We start from the raw sequence: 15847 nt of genomic DNA, 5'->3' as shown, positions 1-15847 counted from the left end.
TTTCCAACCTAACCGATTCCGTGATTCTGCGAAGCGGCGGAGCCAGACGGCCACACCGAGCACTCCCACTCCCGCCCCCGAACCCGCGGGTGAGGGAGGGCAGAGGGAACGGCCCCGCCCCCGCGGCCCCCCAGGGCTGACCCCGCCCCCTCCCTGCGGCCACGCCCCCGAGAGGCGTGGTTTGGCGCGCGGCTGTGACGCCACCGCTCTTCCCCCGCCCACGAGGAGGCTGCAAGGCGCAAGCCTCCCTCGGCGCCTGATTGGCTGGCCTGGCCTTTCGAGCCAATGGTCGCGGCGCTTCTTCCGGCGGCGCGGCGGCTCCGTCCGCCAATGGCGTGGGTGGTTGTTGCCGCCCTGCTTTCCCCCTCCCGCGTGGCCCGCGCTCCAAGATGGCGGCGGGCGCGGCGGAGCTGGAGCTGCTGGAGCGGCTGCTGGGGCTGCCGGCCGGGAACAAGTACGGCCTCCAGGGGGAGCGGAAGGTGAAGGGAGCGAGGAGGGGCCGGGAGCGGGCGGCGGCGGCGGCGGTGGCAGCGGCGCGCGCGGGATGGTGTCCCCTGGCCTCCCTTCCCCGACTTCTGCTTCCGCCGGCGCTTTTCCCCTCCCGCCTCCCCAGCGATTCCCGACCAACACCCCGCGCGACGGTGGCTGCGGCCCCCCAGTTACCAGCCTGCGTCTTGTCTGAGCGGGGTCTCCAGGCTTTCCTCCATCACCCCCCATACGTTGTGGATGTTGCAGGGCCTCGCTGCTTGCGAGCCTGTGTGGGGTCTGCAAACCTCATCCCTCTGCCCGTGGAAAGGGCATCGTGTGTCGTGGAAGGGATGTCGGTTTGAAATACATGGGTTCTCGCACCGCTCTCTTTTTCCTCTGCCTTTCCCTGGTGCCTGTGCGAGTTACGCCTGTGCTGCCGTAGTTAACGTAGTTAAATTGCATGGGGGGGGGGCGTGGGGGAAATGATATTTCAGTGTCGGGATCGTGTCTGTAGTGAGGAACTGTTGCTCTTAAACGTTTTGTTCTTTTAAAATACTCCTGCCTGAAAGGAGATTGTGGTAAGGTGGGGGCCAGTCTCTTCTGCCATGCCTGCAGTGAGAAGACCGGAGGAAATGGCCTTAAACTCAGGGCAGACTCAGATTGGATATTAGAATAAAAATTTCACTGTTGGAGTGGCCCGGCATTGGAATAGGATGCCCGGAGAAGTGGTGGAGTCACCGTTCTTGGAGATGTTTAAAAGGCGTCTGGATCTAGTGCCAGGTGATGTGGTTTAAGGGTTACAATGGCAGTGCTGGGTTGGACTTGATGATCTTGAAGGCCTCTTCCAACCCTGATGACTCTGATTCCAGATGTCTTGACGTTTTGAAGTTCCAACATTAAGTTCCATGGCTTAAGAGGCACCTGAGGCATGGAAAATGTAATAATCAGGCTGAATGTCACAAATTTTGTGAGGCCTTTTACCTGATCCCCCCTCCCAGAGAATGTGGATGGAGAAAATAAGCTTTGCAGTTCCCTTATGGTTTGGGGGTTTTTAATTGACTATTCATGATTAGAGTTCTGAATATTTATATGTATCTTTAAATTGCAAAAGCTGTCTTAATTATTTAGCAACCTGACCAGTATTTTAGTGCTATTTACTGTAAAGCATAAGGCTGAAAAAAATCGAGTAACTAGATCTATCTGTAGTTTTTCTAGCTGCATGTTCAGTGGAAAAAAAACTTAGTAGCAGTCAAAGACATTATATTACTTTTGTAGTTGTATCAATTGGCACTTTAGTTTAAATAAGTCTGAACATAGACTCCTCTGTGTGGTCAGATACTTTAAAAGAAAACAAGTGTTGCATTTTAATCAGTTTGTATTGTTTGATGTCATAAATGACTGAATGGACTTCAGTCTGTTGCACTGAGTTTCTGTTCGTTCCCTTCGTTTATTGACTTAGTGGTTCAGTTTTCTTTCCCACAGTTTGACATGTGCTGCTGTCAATAAAAAAGACGTGGTTAAATCTAGAGGTGTGTTGTGTTGTCCCCTTGCAGTACCAGGGAGCTCCTGGCTTCTGTCAGGGCAGTTGGGAATGGAGCAGTAAATATGAATAAGCATTTCAGGAGTTGTGGTTACTGCAGTTTGCTTGCTCGGAGAGAAGTTGGATGCTTCTGACTTCACAGTCTTATGTAAGAGTCCTGAATTTGAGAATGAGTTAAAAGTCAGTTAATAAGATTTCTGGCAGTGTTAGAACAAGCAACGTTATTTCTGGCTAATACTGGCAGAATTTGATTAATTGGAGCTAAAGATGTCTTGCTTTGTTCAGGTTCTTCTGTAAGAACTGAAAATAAACCCCAGAGAGTGAAAAGCAAACATACATTTGGTTTTGACGGTACTACCTTTACTATGAACACTTCTAAATTCTGACTTAACTGCCTTAAATGTCCTTTTGAGGGGCTGTAAAAAAACAATAGCTACCCACATAGAGACTGCTTTTTTTAATGACTTGTTCAGTCTTACGCTTTTGTTTCCGCTTCCAGGTTCCTGTTCTCCAAACCAACAACGGCCCAGGGCTGACAGGGTTGATGACCATCGCTGCCCACCTCGTCAGGCAGGCTAAGAAAGACCAGCTGCTCGGGAACACTGCGGAAGAGAAAGCTGTCGTGCAGCAGTGGTTGGAATACAGAGTGACTCGAGTAAATGGAGGCTCAAGTAAGGAAGATACTAGAATAATTCTGAAGGTAAGGAATACTTGATTACCTTGCCACTGAGTTTTGGGGTTACTACACCTTGAAGAAGGCTACAGTGCTAATGTGTGTGTGAACATGCAGTTAATAAAACTGAACAAATGCTAAAAGCTTAAGAGTATTGTTAAGTACTGGCTTTTATTCTGCTTGCTGCTTTTCACTTTTATTGAGCTTAAACAGGAGGGAAAACAGTTAGAACTGTAAAATACATGAAGCAGAGCAGGCTGTTCCATGTAGTTTAGAGATTGTTCAGCTGCCTGTGTAAGACACCAGTTTCTTATTATCTTTGTAAGCCCTTGGCTATAAACAAGTTGGCCTTGTATTTCAAGGTTACATTTCTCTGTTCGTTTTAAGAGCTGTTCTTATTGAATTGGTAATTATGGAATACAGGCCATACTTGATGCTGTGGTAATTGGCACTGATGCCAAAAGGAGTTATTGGACAGAACTGTGTGTGAAAAGTGAAATCATAAAGGAACCTCTACAAAACTGCCCTTTACATCGAGTTACTTTGTATGAAGACCTTGGTCTGTTGTTATTTAACTTTTCCTCCAGTCTGAAGCTTACTTTCTCTTAAACAGGTGGAGGCAGAAAAGAAAATCTCAAGGGTCGCCCTGTTATTTGAGCAGCCAGATGGCAAGGAGTAGCTAGTAAAATTTAGTCTGTCTTCTTGCTCCTTGTGACTGGTAATTAGCGTTTTTGCAATCTTGTGGGAACAACTTGAGGAGAAAATTTGCTTTACACTGTTAACTGCTAAGGGCACTGTTTACTAGGCAGTTATAAAACAGCAGTGAAATTCAGTCAGTTTTTAAAGTGGTTATTTTTTTCCAACTTTCAGAGTATGTTTTAGATGGAAAGTTGTACTGCTCAGTCCTACTAGTAAGTCTGGGTTTAGAAATAGCTTTGGTTAACTTTACTTTGACTCTGGTTTCCATCTTAAAATGATGCTAAGCAAAACTTTGCTGCCCTCTTCAAGCTGACAGTCCTCTTCATCTTTAGGACTTGTAACATTACGCCTGCTTTACCAACTTGGTGAAAGTCCTCAAGAACTGTTTCTCTCACTTGCACCCCAAATAATCTGACTTATCTTGATTTCCTTGTATCTGGGATATATCTTCAGTTGGTTAGTTATGAGTTTGTTTACAGTGCTTCTCTTTTTGTAATATCTCTGCTCTTACTTTCTGTGTGTAAATCAAAACCTTTGCAGTCATGGGTACTCTACGGGTATCACATGAAAACTGTCTACCCTTTGGGATTTTCTGAACTTGACTGAAGGAGGCATCGGCTAATATCAGTTTAATTTCAGGTTAGCTGTGGTGTGACTAGGTGGCCCTTGAAGGCCCCTGTTACCTAGTTACTTTTTAAAAAAGCTTTTATGACAAGTATCATATAGTTTCAGTCCTTTTTTTGAACGAATTTGTGATGCTTTTTCTTCTCCTAAACTGTGAGAAGACCGTGAGAGAATAGATAACTAACTTTTATTCACCTTTCTTGCCCTTCTATTATATGAAAAACAAAAGCAAGTTTTCTGTCTTCTTATAACAAAGTACATCTGCTCTGGATGGCTTCCATGATGATATCTGCATTGTCAGCACATACATGTGAGTATTTGCAGAATTGCGTTAGAGTGTTAAAACCAGATGCAGAAATTATGGCAGTTTGGTGCTGAAGCTCATATCTCTCTTCAGTTTTAGCTTTAGCAACACTGTCCACGTACAAAAGACAATATATTGAAATATAAATATGTAGATAAATCAAGTGTTTCCAAGCAAAGCAAAATTTCCTTACTGAGGAACAATCAGTGTCACTTGAAGGAGGGTCTCTGCCTTTAAGTAGTCTAATAGATATTATCATTTTAAAGTTTTCCTGCAGTGTTTTTTTTTTTCTTAGCACATGTTGGATAACCAGAATTTATTTTAACACAGAGCTGCTGTGGAATTGTTCCAGCACTGATAATTTCTTAGTATAGCAATTAAGGATTTTTTTTAATTTGTTCTCTTGCCACTATGATTAATCAGAAGAAGAGGCAGCCTACCATTAAAGTATAGTGTGCCAAAAGGGAGTACAGTTTAAAAAAAAAAGAAAAACTAAAATAGGGAGGGAAGTCTGAGGCTGTAGTTTTACAACGTGTCTGGAATACACAATGGCAGTCTTGGGACAGTTGCAGCCTAGAGCCACAATTTATAATAAGCTGCGCCAAAAACAGTTCAGTCACTTCTGCTATAAACTTTAGGCTGCCTCTGTTTAACCCTTAGCTGAGGTGATGTGATTCTACAAAGTGTCAGTCAATAACTGGTTTAGTGTTTGTTAATTTTAACAGGAAGGATCTGTTGGCCCTAGGAAAATAGGTCCTTAAATTGTTCTTACTGATATGTTGCCTAAAGCTGTTACTTGGCATGAAAACAATGGTGAAACAGACCATCTCAATCAGGTTTTTTATATTCATTCAAACAAATGCCATACTGTTCACAACGGGCCAGTAAATGGGCTTGTGAAGTTTTGACTAATTTATATTTGTGCTTCTGTACTGGACAGAATAAATGGGAACAATACATCTGGACTGTTCTATAGCAGATACGTAGGAACGATGGATGTCAGTAACAGTGATAGCATAATATCCATTGCATTATATTAACTTCTTTACACAGGATAAGAGAGTATTTTCCTTTGTTTCTTTGATGTTTGATTAGTGGTAAATTAAGCTGCATAGGGGAAAAAAAGCTGAAAATTACTGAGCCGTTGTGCTTGATAACTAGTAGTTTTTCTACTCCTCAGGGAAGGAACCTTTGTGAAATGCTTGTGCCATCAAATGTCTACTTAGATATTAGTGAATTCTGTTCAGGAGGTTTTAATGTCTCTGCTTTGTCAATTTCAGGTAGTTAAAACTTGAGCGCATTCCTCCCACCCTCCCCTCCCTCTTCAGTCAATATTCGGCATCTGCCAAATAATTGGGAACTTGGGCTTCAATTCACAGGAACATAGATACCTCTGGTCCCTGAATGATATTATAACCAAGAATTTTTGTGTGCTGCTTTGTGTCTTACGCAAAACAGTGTTCCATGACTTCAGCTAGCTTTATCCCAATCTGCTGTGCTGTCCGGCTGTAAGCATGAAATCCAATTAGAAATCTGAAATTCCTATCTAATGTGCTTGCTTGAAAAATGACTGTTTCCACAGATACAAAGGAGGTTAATCCGTGTTCTACCCATTCTGTTAATCTACAGTTCTTGTACACTGTTTTTTGATAGAGTTCTAAATGTGATGCCTACCCACTTTAGCAACCTGATCCAGCAAGTATCTTTTAAACTTCAACTTTCTGTGTTCACTACTCTCTCTCTCCTTTAAGCACCAGGGTATTTTTTGTGCTTACAGGTTAAAGAATTGAATTTCGATTATTGGAGCAATATTTGTTGATTATTTTTCTTCTCTCTTTTACAAGAAACTTGGCATGTTAAATATAATATTCTTCCAGATCAAGTGTAACTCGTAATTTGCCAGTTCGACAGAAGATTCTTGCATGAGAATTAAAAATATGGCTATGCACCAACAGTGCAGTTCTGCTTTTCTTGGATGGGGCTGCAGAAACTCTTTCTTGGGTTCTGCGTTGTCAGGGGCTTTCCTGGGGCTTTTGGGAGTGCTCAGCTTTTTGTCTTTGTGATAGCTATAAAGGCACTTAGGGCATAAATGACCTTGAGAATCTTGCTGACTGAAAGGATGTGCTTCTGCATGTGAGGGAAAGACATACACAAGCGGGATGTTGTGGGCAAAATATCCAAAACAAAATTGGAGTATGGTTAGGTCCATTGCAAGCTACTGAGTCGTGGTAAGAAGCAACTGTTACTTATCCGAGCTGCTGTTCCAGCTTGTTGTGACTGGAAGTGATTCAGTTGCCTTAGTGGATTAAATGGATTACAGGCAATTAGATTGCATACCCAAAAGATAGTGAACAATACTGTGGGGTAGTCAGAAGTGGGCCGTGGATGGGATGTGTTGAGCTGTCACTTGATATGGGCTGTAAATTGGATTTTTTTTTCCATAGAACAAGCAAATGAAAACCCATTAGTTAGCCCATAAATAATGCAGCGTCTGTTGTTACGTTGCTCTTTTACCCTCGTACCTAAAAATGGAATTTGAATTGCTGCAGTAGTTCGTTGTATATTAGTGCATCACACTGCAGCTGTGCCATACATACCTGTTTGAAATTTGCGAAAGTTTCCTGAGAGATGGCAAAAGTAAGTTTATATAGTTACAAGCAGCTTCCAAGACTATGGTATTCAGTACGTGAAAGACAGTGATACAGAAGACAGCCAACAGACCTGGATTTCCTGCATGTGATAGAAATTCAATACAGTTTTGTATTCATATTTTCATTAATGTCTCCAGGACAGAAACATTGTTTCAATTTAATACCACGGTCACTTCAGAAAACTTGACTTTCGGGAGTTTTAACACTGTTGGCTATTAGCCAGTAATGTAATCATCCATGGGAAGGATAACCCAGGAGGCAAGATTAACTAAATATGCCTAATGCACGTGGAAAAAGAATTGCTGTGGTGCTTCTGAATGATCTTGACTTGCAGAATGAAATAGGAATATCTGTCTGTATTTTATGGGAGCAAAATACATGTTCTAAACCAGAATTGTAAACTAATGCTAATTTATACGAGACTAAACCATTTTTGTCAAATTTAATTTGCTCTCTTAACTGACTTCATAAAATTTGATGAACCAGAATAAATAATTGTTCACGCTGTAATGGCTTACCTTGCCTTTAAAGTTTTAGGATATTTTTTTAACTGATGATTGTTTTGAGTGTACACATGCAGTTTAAAACTCAGAATTAGCATTCTGTAATTTCTTTGATGCAGAAATCCAAAATTTTGAGCAGAGAAATAAGTGAGGTGATTGTATCTTTGGAGATAATGAGCTTTTTACTTTACAAAATCCCTATTCCATAGCCTAGGCTAAGAACAACAGGAATGGTAGGGGGGAATATAATTCTAGTGGTGTTACTTTTCATTACAATGCATGTGGAATTTCTGCTTAGTTGAAATGAAAAATGCTGATCAAAGAACTTTGTCAGAACAGACAAGTTTGGTTTTTTTCTAGTAAACAGATTTCTACGTTTTTGTTTTTTTTTCATCCTGCAAGTTTTTTCTTCATAACATTGCATTTGCCTTTGTCGTGTGTAGGAAATTCCACAGAACTATAGTTACATGTTTAAAGTAATTCAAGTGCAAACTAACATGAACCAAGCAGTAAACCAGTCTAAAGAAAAGAAGCTATATAGCTGGGGGCAATTGACCTTACAGAATTTTAACTATGCAGGGGTTAATATTTTTCCCTGATTTGCTCTAATAAAAGAAATCGAAGCAGACATGAGGATGTTTAAGTATTACAGAGGTACAGGAGTCCTGTCGTGAAGAGCTTATCAAAGAAGTAATAAGGTGGTATAATGGAGTCAAACTTGTCAAATGCAAGGTCAGATGTCTTAAAGTCTCAGCTTTTCAGTTTTTGTTTCGGTCCTGGGGTTTCTTTAATATGTGCCCTGTAGGATATCCCTATACTGGTAAAATTATGTAACCACAAAAAGTGCAGCATGCCTAAGGCTAAATATAGTTTTTTAATTGTTCACTAATTATTACCCCCCTTCTCCTTGCCCTCGATGTGGGGTTTTGGTTTGGGGTTTATTTTTGATAAAAGCTTGTCTAAAATGGAATGTGCTGTAATTGAAACTGAAAAATTTAAATTTTTAAAAATGTTAGTTACATTTAACTGTTTCTGGAGGTGGGAGGGGTGGCTTAAGGAGATGTCTGAGGGGAAAAAAGAGGAGTGACAACTAACAAGGAGAGTTTCAAAATCCAAGGAAAAGCTTGGAAACTTGTTTTTGTACATTTCTGAAAAGAATACCGTAAAACTAAAGCTTGCTTATGCTGGGATCAGCATAAAGTAGGCAGTTTTCTTTGTGGTTACATTTCTTTCTTTAGAGGGAAGTAGAGGGCAGAAAGGTGTATAAATTGCATGAGAAGTAGGTAAGATGTAGAGAAAAGAAAGGAAGTATTTCTTTGGAGACATCTTAAAAAAAATTACACCTGTATTTACAAAAATTTGTCTAGATGTAAAGCCCTTTTTTTAGACTCCAGCGTTTAAATTTTACCTAATCCTCACTGTGAAAGAATAGTGATATTTTAGTTTCTTATCACTCACTTTTTGGAATTTTTTTCTTATTTTATTGTTTTTCTTATTTGCTGAGTTGGAATAAATTTAAAGCTGGTGTTTATTTTATATGCATGGTCTGCAAAGAAAGTTTTTATTACTTTTAACAGTTGCCTTAATGTATTGTTTCACAAAGTCAGTACTACATCAGTTTAATGACTTTTTCTTTTTTAGGATCTTAACATGCACCTTGAAGATAAAGTGTACCTTGCAGGAAACGTTTTTACCTTAGCAGACATTTTGATGTACTATGGATTGCATCAGATCATGGTAAGCGTTACTTGCCTTGTTTTTATATGTGCAACTGCCAGAATGGTTATTTTTCTAAAGGGCATTTTATTGTTGGAGAAGTTGGCCTACTGAATTAATCAATGACAGTTATGGAACAGAACAGAGAGAAATAAAACTCGTTTTTAAGTTGTTCATTTTATACTTTAATATTTAGCTATGGATCTGTCAGAAGGAGTGTATTACCTGTAATGTCCAGAATGCCTTAGTTTCCTCTGTATAATGTAGCAAGGATGATACCTATCACTGTGTTTATTGATTGATTCTTATCTTTTCGACTCTGAAATATGACTGCTTGCAGAATTACATGGGAAAATAGATAAATGAAACTGAAAGGATGGTACTAATCTTGTTAGTATTAGAAGAATACAGATGCATGTAAATTAAGCTCCTGAAGGATGAATGCATATAAAAAAGTTTGAGCCATAACAAATTGTCATTTGTGTTTCAAGACTTGAATGGTAAAACTTGATAAAAGGTACACAATGTGAAAATAGCATGGGAGGCTAGTGCTTAGGAGGAGGAAAAAAACCACACAACTAATCTCCCCCTAAAAATAAGTTTGTCCTGAGTGGGGAAGACGTTGAGATTGCTTGTAGTCAGCTTGGGGTATCATGAAGTGCTCAAAAGTCATTGCACCTTCAGTTCTGAACCCCAAGTGCTAATTTAAAGGCAGAGCAGTAGAAATTTGTTTGCATTTCGTGCTGGAATATGTTTGTAAATGAGCCATTGTCATTCTCTGGAGTGGCTGCAACTAAAGAAACCAAAGGACTTATAGGAGAAGGTCTGCTAAATTCTTGGGAGAAGATGAAATCCCTCAGTTTTGCATTAGAAAATCATGGGGTGAGGGGGGAGAGGATAATTTGAAGAAGATGCCTCTGACAGATGCACTTGTCTGAAAATCAGTGAATTCAGTCAACTGGGTGAATGGTTACTTTTGTACAATTAAAAGCAGAGCTCTTGAAGAGGAGTGGAAGAATGCTACATTTCAAAATGGAGGCAGAGGGAAGGGGGTTGTGAAATACTACCAGAAATGAGAGAGAATTTATGTATTTGTGTCTTCACTATCCAGGAGTAAGAGTTCAAATGTGAGAGGGTCAAGTAGAGGAGAGAGAAAGGAAGCTTCATTTCAGAGGGTTTTTAAAACCATGCTAAAATAAGTCACTTAGAATTAATTCTGATAAATCATATTTGCCTTGTAAAATATACTAAGTAGTAGGATAGATGTTTTGACTAAAGTGTCAGAATGGGTTACCTTTCAGATATGATATGCAGATGTAGAAAAAAAAATGCTGAAGTGCTTTCTAAAAATATGACTGTATATGCTGTAAGAGAGTACGAGTTCAAATGAGATTTTTTTTAAAAAACTTAAGGGAAAATCCAAGCACTTTAAATTTAGAGTTTGCTCTAGAGTAGACTACCTAATCAAGAAGAAAAGATACAAGTTATTGCTTTGGGAAATAGAACAGATGGTAAAAACAAATGACTTGGTGCTCCTGGGTGCCTGCAACCACCCAGACACTACTTGGGACAAGTTTATAGTACAGCATCTGTTTCTGAAATGTTTGATTTCATGGAATATGATTTTGTGAATCAGAAAACTGTAAAGGGCAAGTGATGGGGTTACTATCCTAAATAAATAAGAAAATCTAGCACTACTAACTAGGAATTACATATATTTTGAGACTTTCAGAATTGATTCATATTAGTACTTAACTGTATAGGTAAGATCGTGAACTGTAGAATCCTGTGATTCTAATTTTAATTATTTTTATTTTTCCTGTGATGAGAAGAGAGTAAATCCAGGACTGCTGCTCTGCCCTAAGCTTTATTGGGGAGGCAGGAAGAGCTGCTATGTGATGTGATCCAGGACAGCAGTTGTTCACATCCACCACTGCTTCAGCCAAATTATCCAAAATATCAGTAAATGTTTCCTGTAATCCTTTAAGGAAGGAGGTGAAAAGGGGAGACATGGGGAGATCCACAGATCTTGCTGTCCATCAAGTTTCCTCAAAAATTGATCTGAAAATAGTATTGATAATGACCTTTAAGGCTAATCTCTGCATTTTCAATTAACTATCTGTGATGCCAACACAGACATTGCAATAGAATACTGGAAATATCACCAACATACCATGATCACCCTGAATAAGCCAAGTAGTAAAACTTTAAAATCCTTCTGATGCACATTTCGTTGGAAAGGTTTTTAAGACCTTTTGCTCAGTTTCTCTCTTGTGGTATCATTTTCCTTTCTTAGTGCTGCTGAGTATAGATTTTGCGTCTTTGTATGCATTCACTCCTTCCATCTTCATTTTGCCTTCCCGTTATCCGGGGAGAGTTCTGGAGTCTGATTCTTTACTGTCCAGGCTTGTCCATTTGAGCTGACTAGCCGAGTTTGTCTACTGACCAGCAGCAACTCTTAATGCTGCAGTTGGGTGCTTTTCTTTCATTCTCCCTGTCCCTTCTAGTTATCTTAAAAAGTAACATTATTAAGTACAATAGTACGATGTGTTTAAAAATCCATGTTGTGGCAAAATAATTAGTATTTTAATCGGCGAGAGTCAAATTCGCAGGTAGTGTTTCAGGCCTTTTGCAGACAGGATCTATTTTGAGTCTATTAATTAGAAATACTCACTCATGGTGATAAGGCAGGAACTAAATTGTATGCATCGTTGTTCTGCATCATAATATAGGTCACAAACACCCAAAAGTGTAATGCTTGATACTGCCTTGTCATATGTAATTGATGTCTCTGTGTATGTAATATAAATATTGTCATCTTAAAGACACTTCAATTGCTTAAATATATATATATATATGTGTGTGTGTGTGGATAAATATGACGAACAATGAAGTTCCACTAGGTTAAAGCATAGATTGCAGAGCAAACATGGATTTGGAAGCATTGCTTGAGGATAGCTCAGGCAATCAGTAAGCATTAAATTCCCCCTGTGGTAATGAACTTGTTTTCATATCTGTTTTTTTATTTAAAATTATTTAAAAAAAAAGTTTCCCAGTGTCTTTGTTCTTAAGTATTTTTGAACAGTACAAGTCCAGTTCTATTTTAAGAGAAATAATCAATATGTAGATTGATCAGCTCTTATACTTCAAAAAAATTGTCAGAACCAAAGAAGTGATCTCAAATCTATATGTCTGACTTCAAAATTTCTTTAATAAGGTCCGGAAAATAACTTATGGGTGAAATTTATATCTGCAAATGGAAGAAGCCTCAGTCAAATTTTGGGGTCAAATCACATACAGTCAAGTACACAAAAAACCTAAGCTGTTCTCCTTGAGTCACAACTACTAATACTGAACTATAATGAGACTGCAGTAATAGTTTATTTTATAGGGTTTTTTCCATAATGAACATTTCCTATAATAAACAGATTGTCATGAATTTTTGTTAATATTCACGGATATGCTGCTTATTTTAGTACCGAGATGAGGCTTTCCTTTTAAAGAATGATGATAAAAATTGTTCTTCAACTGAATTGCAAAAAAAACGCAGTTTTAATTCAAAGATTTACTTTTAAACCTATTCCTTTAAACAGCAGTTTAAACAGCATGAAAGCGCATGTATATCATTAAATATACCACCCAGCTGTTCGATTCTTTTTCTTTTTCTCCCATATCTAAAAGCTAAAGTTAAAAAGTGTAATAGTATCTTAGCCTTTCTTGTTGCTGAAGAGTTTCAGATTAGCCATGTATTTTTAGACTTCCCATGCACAATGTAGAGAATGGGAATGGGAGTTTGTGCCTGCATCCCCAATGCTATGGAAAGCAAATATAATTAAAGCTTGTGTATTTATAGCCCTTGCAGCAATTCTTAAAGTTGCATTGTATGATGACCACCTTGGTTCCCCTTTGCGAGCTTTGTGGTGGAAGAACAAGGCTTTTTTTTTTCTGTGTCATGGAAAAAAAAAGCCCGTCAAATTGAGTGTCTGCTTCTTTGCTATTAAAATAATTGCTTTAATAGCAAATAATTATTATAACAGCAGAACAGCAGCCTTTCTTAACTTGGGGGAATTGTCTAATTTAATGAGGAAGAACAGAAAATACCCATCTAACAAAATGTTGTAAAAAATGCCATGGAAGTGATCTCTAAACAATTAACCTAAGAGTTATGTTCTGAGTGAAAAGTAGAGCATGCCACAAAGTGCTTTTTAATATATTTCACTGATAGAGTACATTATGTAAATAAGTAAAAATATCTTGCTTGTTGTGCCTAGAGTACAAAAATGGGTTTTATTATTGGAGTAGCTGTCTGGTTTGCCCTTCAGATGTTTTTTCACTATGCTAACTGAATGAAAGAGGACTAGTTTTCCAGACTTTTATCGTTGATTTACATTGGAGAAATGTAAAGACTGAAAATTTTCAGTGTAAAATTAGGGGGAGGAAATACTGTATCTGCTTCAAAACCTAAAGTTTGGTTCAGCATTTTCATAACCAAGTGCTTACCCATTAAAGACTTTAAAAAAGGGTATTGTAAAAAGTGTCGGCATTTTAGTATCTGCTCATACTTCAATACTTTTCTTCACTTTGAGCAATTTTTAGACAGCCTTAGAGTACACACATTGTTCTGTTCATTCTCTGTGTTACTTTGTTAATGGTTCTACAGCTTCATATCAAGCATCAGCTTCCTACTACCATTAATTATAATGCACTGCAGGTGATCAAAAGCATCTTCCCTTAAATGGTACTGCCTTTTTTTTTTTCTTTTCTTTTCTTTTTTTTTTTTTTTTTTGTTTGGTCCTGAATGTGCTGCACTTGCAGAAACTCAGGCAATTTGTGAAATACTTGGTGTTGTATTTTAATAGCTTCCACTTTTGTTTGTAAAATTCTGGAAATTTTTTTTCCTCCCTTATTAGTGTTACTCTCTTCCACTTACTTTATTATTCAAATAACTCATATATTTCTTGATCAGAAAAAGTGTGGCTGATTTTAATTGATTTTTCTGTACATTTCTATTAGACTATACAGCTATAGGAATAGTACTTAAATTTCCATGCCAGCAGCAAGAAAAGCAGATTTTCTTATACTGCCTGAACTGAGGTTCATAATAGTTCAAAATTGCAGAACGTGTTGTGGAAATACATATGTAGTGCTCCACTTGTAGGCAAGTAAGTTCCATAGGAAGAGCAGCTACTTGGGTTTAGGAGCAGCTGCAAGATCCCTGCTTTTTGGTTGTTGCCACAGTTACTGTGTTCTTAACTTCCCGTTAACAGAGCTTTAATGCTATATGCCATTGGTTGAGAGTTCCTTCCTGCAACTCCTTGAATTTTTCCTTGGTATATCTCCATTAGTTCATTTTCCAGTGTTTCCTTTCTTTTTTTTTTTTTTTTCCCCCCGGCTTCACATTTAAATCTTCCCATTTCTAAGCCAAGTACTGGACTGTGTGAGAGAACAGCTAGGAGAAGTAGCAAATGTTAAAGGCAGCTCTTAAAATCGAAAGGATGGTGTGTCACAAGGTCAAATTTAACATGACGCTTGGTTTTAAACAGCAGCTTTTCACTTGTACAGCTGAGTTAGTATGTATAGTTCTCCCTATGATCTAAAGTTTGTTTAAACAGATTTGTTTCTAGCTGCCCTGTGTCTAAGACCAAATTTGCAGCGAACCTACAGCATCCATAAAATCTAGCGTTTGTAGAACAAAGCATAAGGAATATGCCATCTGTTTAGCTTTTGAGGAAGGGATTTACCTTGAGTAGCTTCAGAAATCTAAACATGGAAAAATATTGGGCATGTGTGGGTAGCGATTTTCTGTTAAAACTATCCTCTACAGATGTGCCCTTTCTCATTGACTGCAGGCATTGTCAAGACTTAAACTTGATTGGCTAACTGAAAAGGAAGTGAGGTGAATCCCATGCTGATTGGTTTCAGTATTGGTGAGATAAAATAGGGTAGTTGATGTGAAGATCGCATTTTGTTCTTGATGCAGGTTTTGTAGGCTGTTTTGAGGACCTACCCCATTTGTAATTCAGTTATAGTAGGTTAATGTGAGGATTCTTAATGAGTGTTATCTAAACTGATAAACTAACTTGATTACAAAGCCATAAGGAGAGATAAAGTTGCTAATCAAGGAATAGTAATACAGGTGAAACAGAATAGGAATAGTTCTTCTGCAGCTGGCTTGAAAGACTGAAGGAATAACAGACTTTGTAGTGAAGCTTTGAGGATGCTGCTGACCTGAACTTAAAAGACTTTTAAAGGTAGAGTTTGGATCTGTAACTGTAGATGACTTTATCTGAGCCAGCCCTATGATTAAAGATAGCTTGAAGCTCTGCATGTATCTTAGCCACAATTCCTGTGGCAAGGAGCTGTTGCAATTGATAGTGTGTAATAGCTATAGACTTCTTTCTGACTGATTTTGCAGCTATTTAGATCTGGGTTGAAATAAGCAGGTGAATGTGCTCTTTAACTTGAGAACTCTAGTGAACAACAGGATCTCAAAATGTAGGACTAGGTGATGGTACTTGAAATATTTTTATGAAGCATGGACAGGTTTCCAGTTTGTTTTACTGTGGTAATTTGAATCATGCCACTGCTATCATAATAATGGGAGCTAGTACATCTGAACAGTTAAATGTTAAGCTATGCTGATTCTTAGTAACTATTCCATATTAGACA

General features: G+C 38.6%; 1 protein-coding gene across 1 annotated transcript in view; it reads left to right on the top strand.

The window, feature by feature from the left end:
- The first annotated feature begins 347 nt into the window (after nucleotides 1-347).
- Nucleotides 348-15847, top strand: part of EEF1E1 (eukaryotic translation elongation factor 1 epsilon 1) — a 17401-nt gene continuing 1901 nt past the window's right edge. The window contains exons 1-3 of the mRNA XM_027899723.1: nucleotides 348-479; nucleotides 2508-2708; nucleotides 9104-9199. Coding sequence (XP_027755524.1) covers nucleotides 390-479; nucleotides 2508-2708; nucleotides 9104-9199 — 387 coding nt within the window. The 5' untranslated portion in view covers nucleotides 348-389. The remainder of the gene's footprint in view (nucleotides 480-2507; nucleotides 2709-9103; nucleotides 9200-15847) is intronic.

Source organism: Empidonax traillii, unplaced genomic scaffold (genome assembly GCF_003031625.1).
Source record: "Empidonax traillii isolate 1590-97213 ecotype Southwest subspecies unplaced genomic scaffold, ASM303162v1 scaffold686:size905440, whole genome shotgun sequence".
In the NCBI taxonomy this organism is placed as follows: domain Eukaryota; kingdom Metazoa; phylum Chordata; class Aves; order Passeriformes; family Tyrannidae; genus Empidonax; species Empidonax traillii.
Note: the sequence above shows the minus strand (reverse complement) of the source record. Positions and strands in the feature narration are given on the sequence as shown.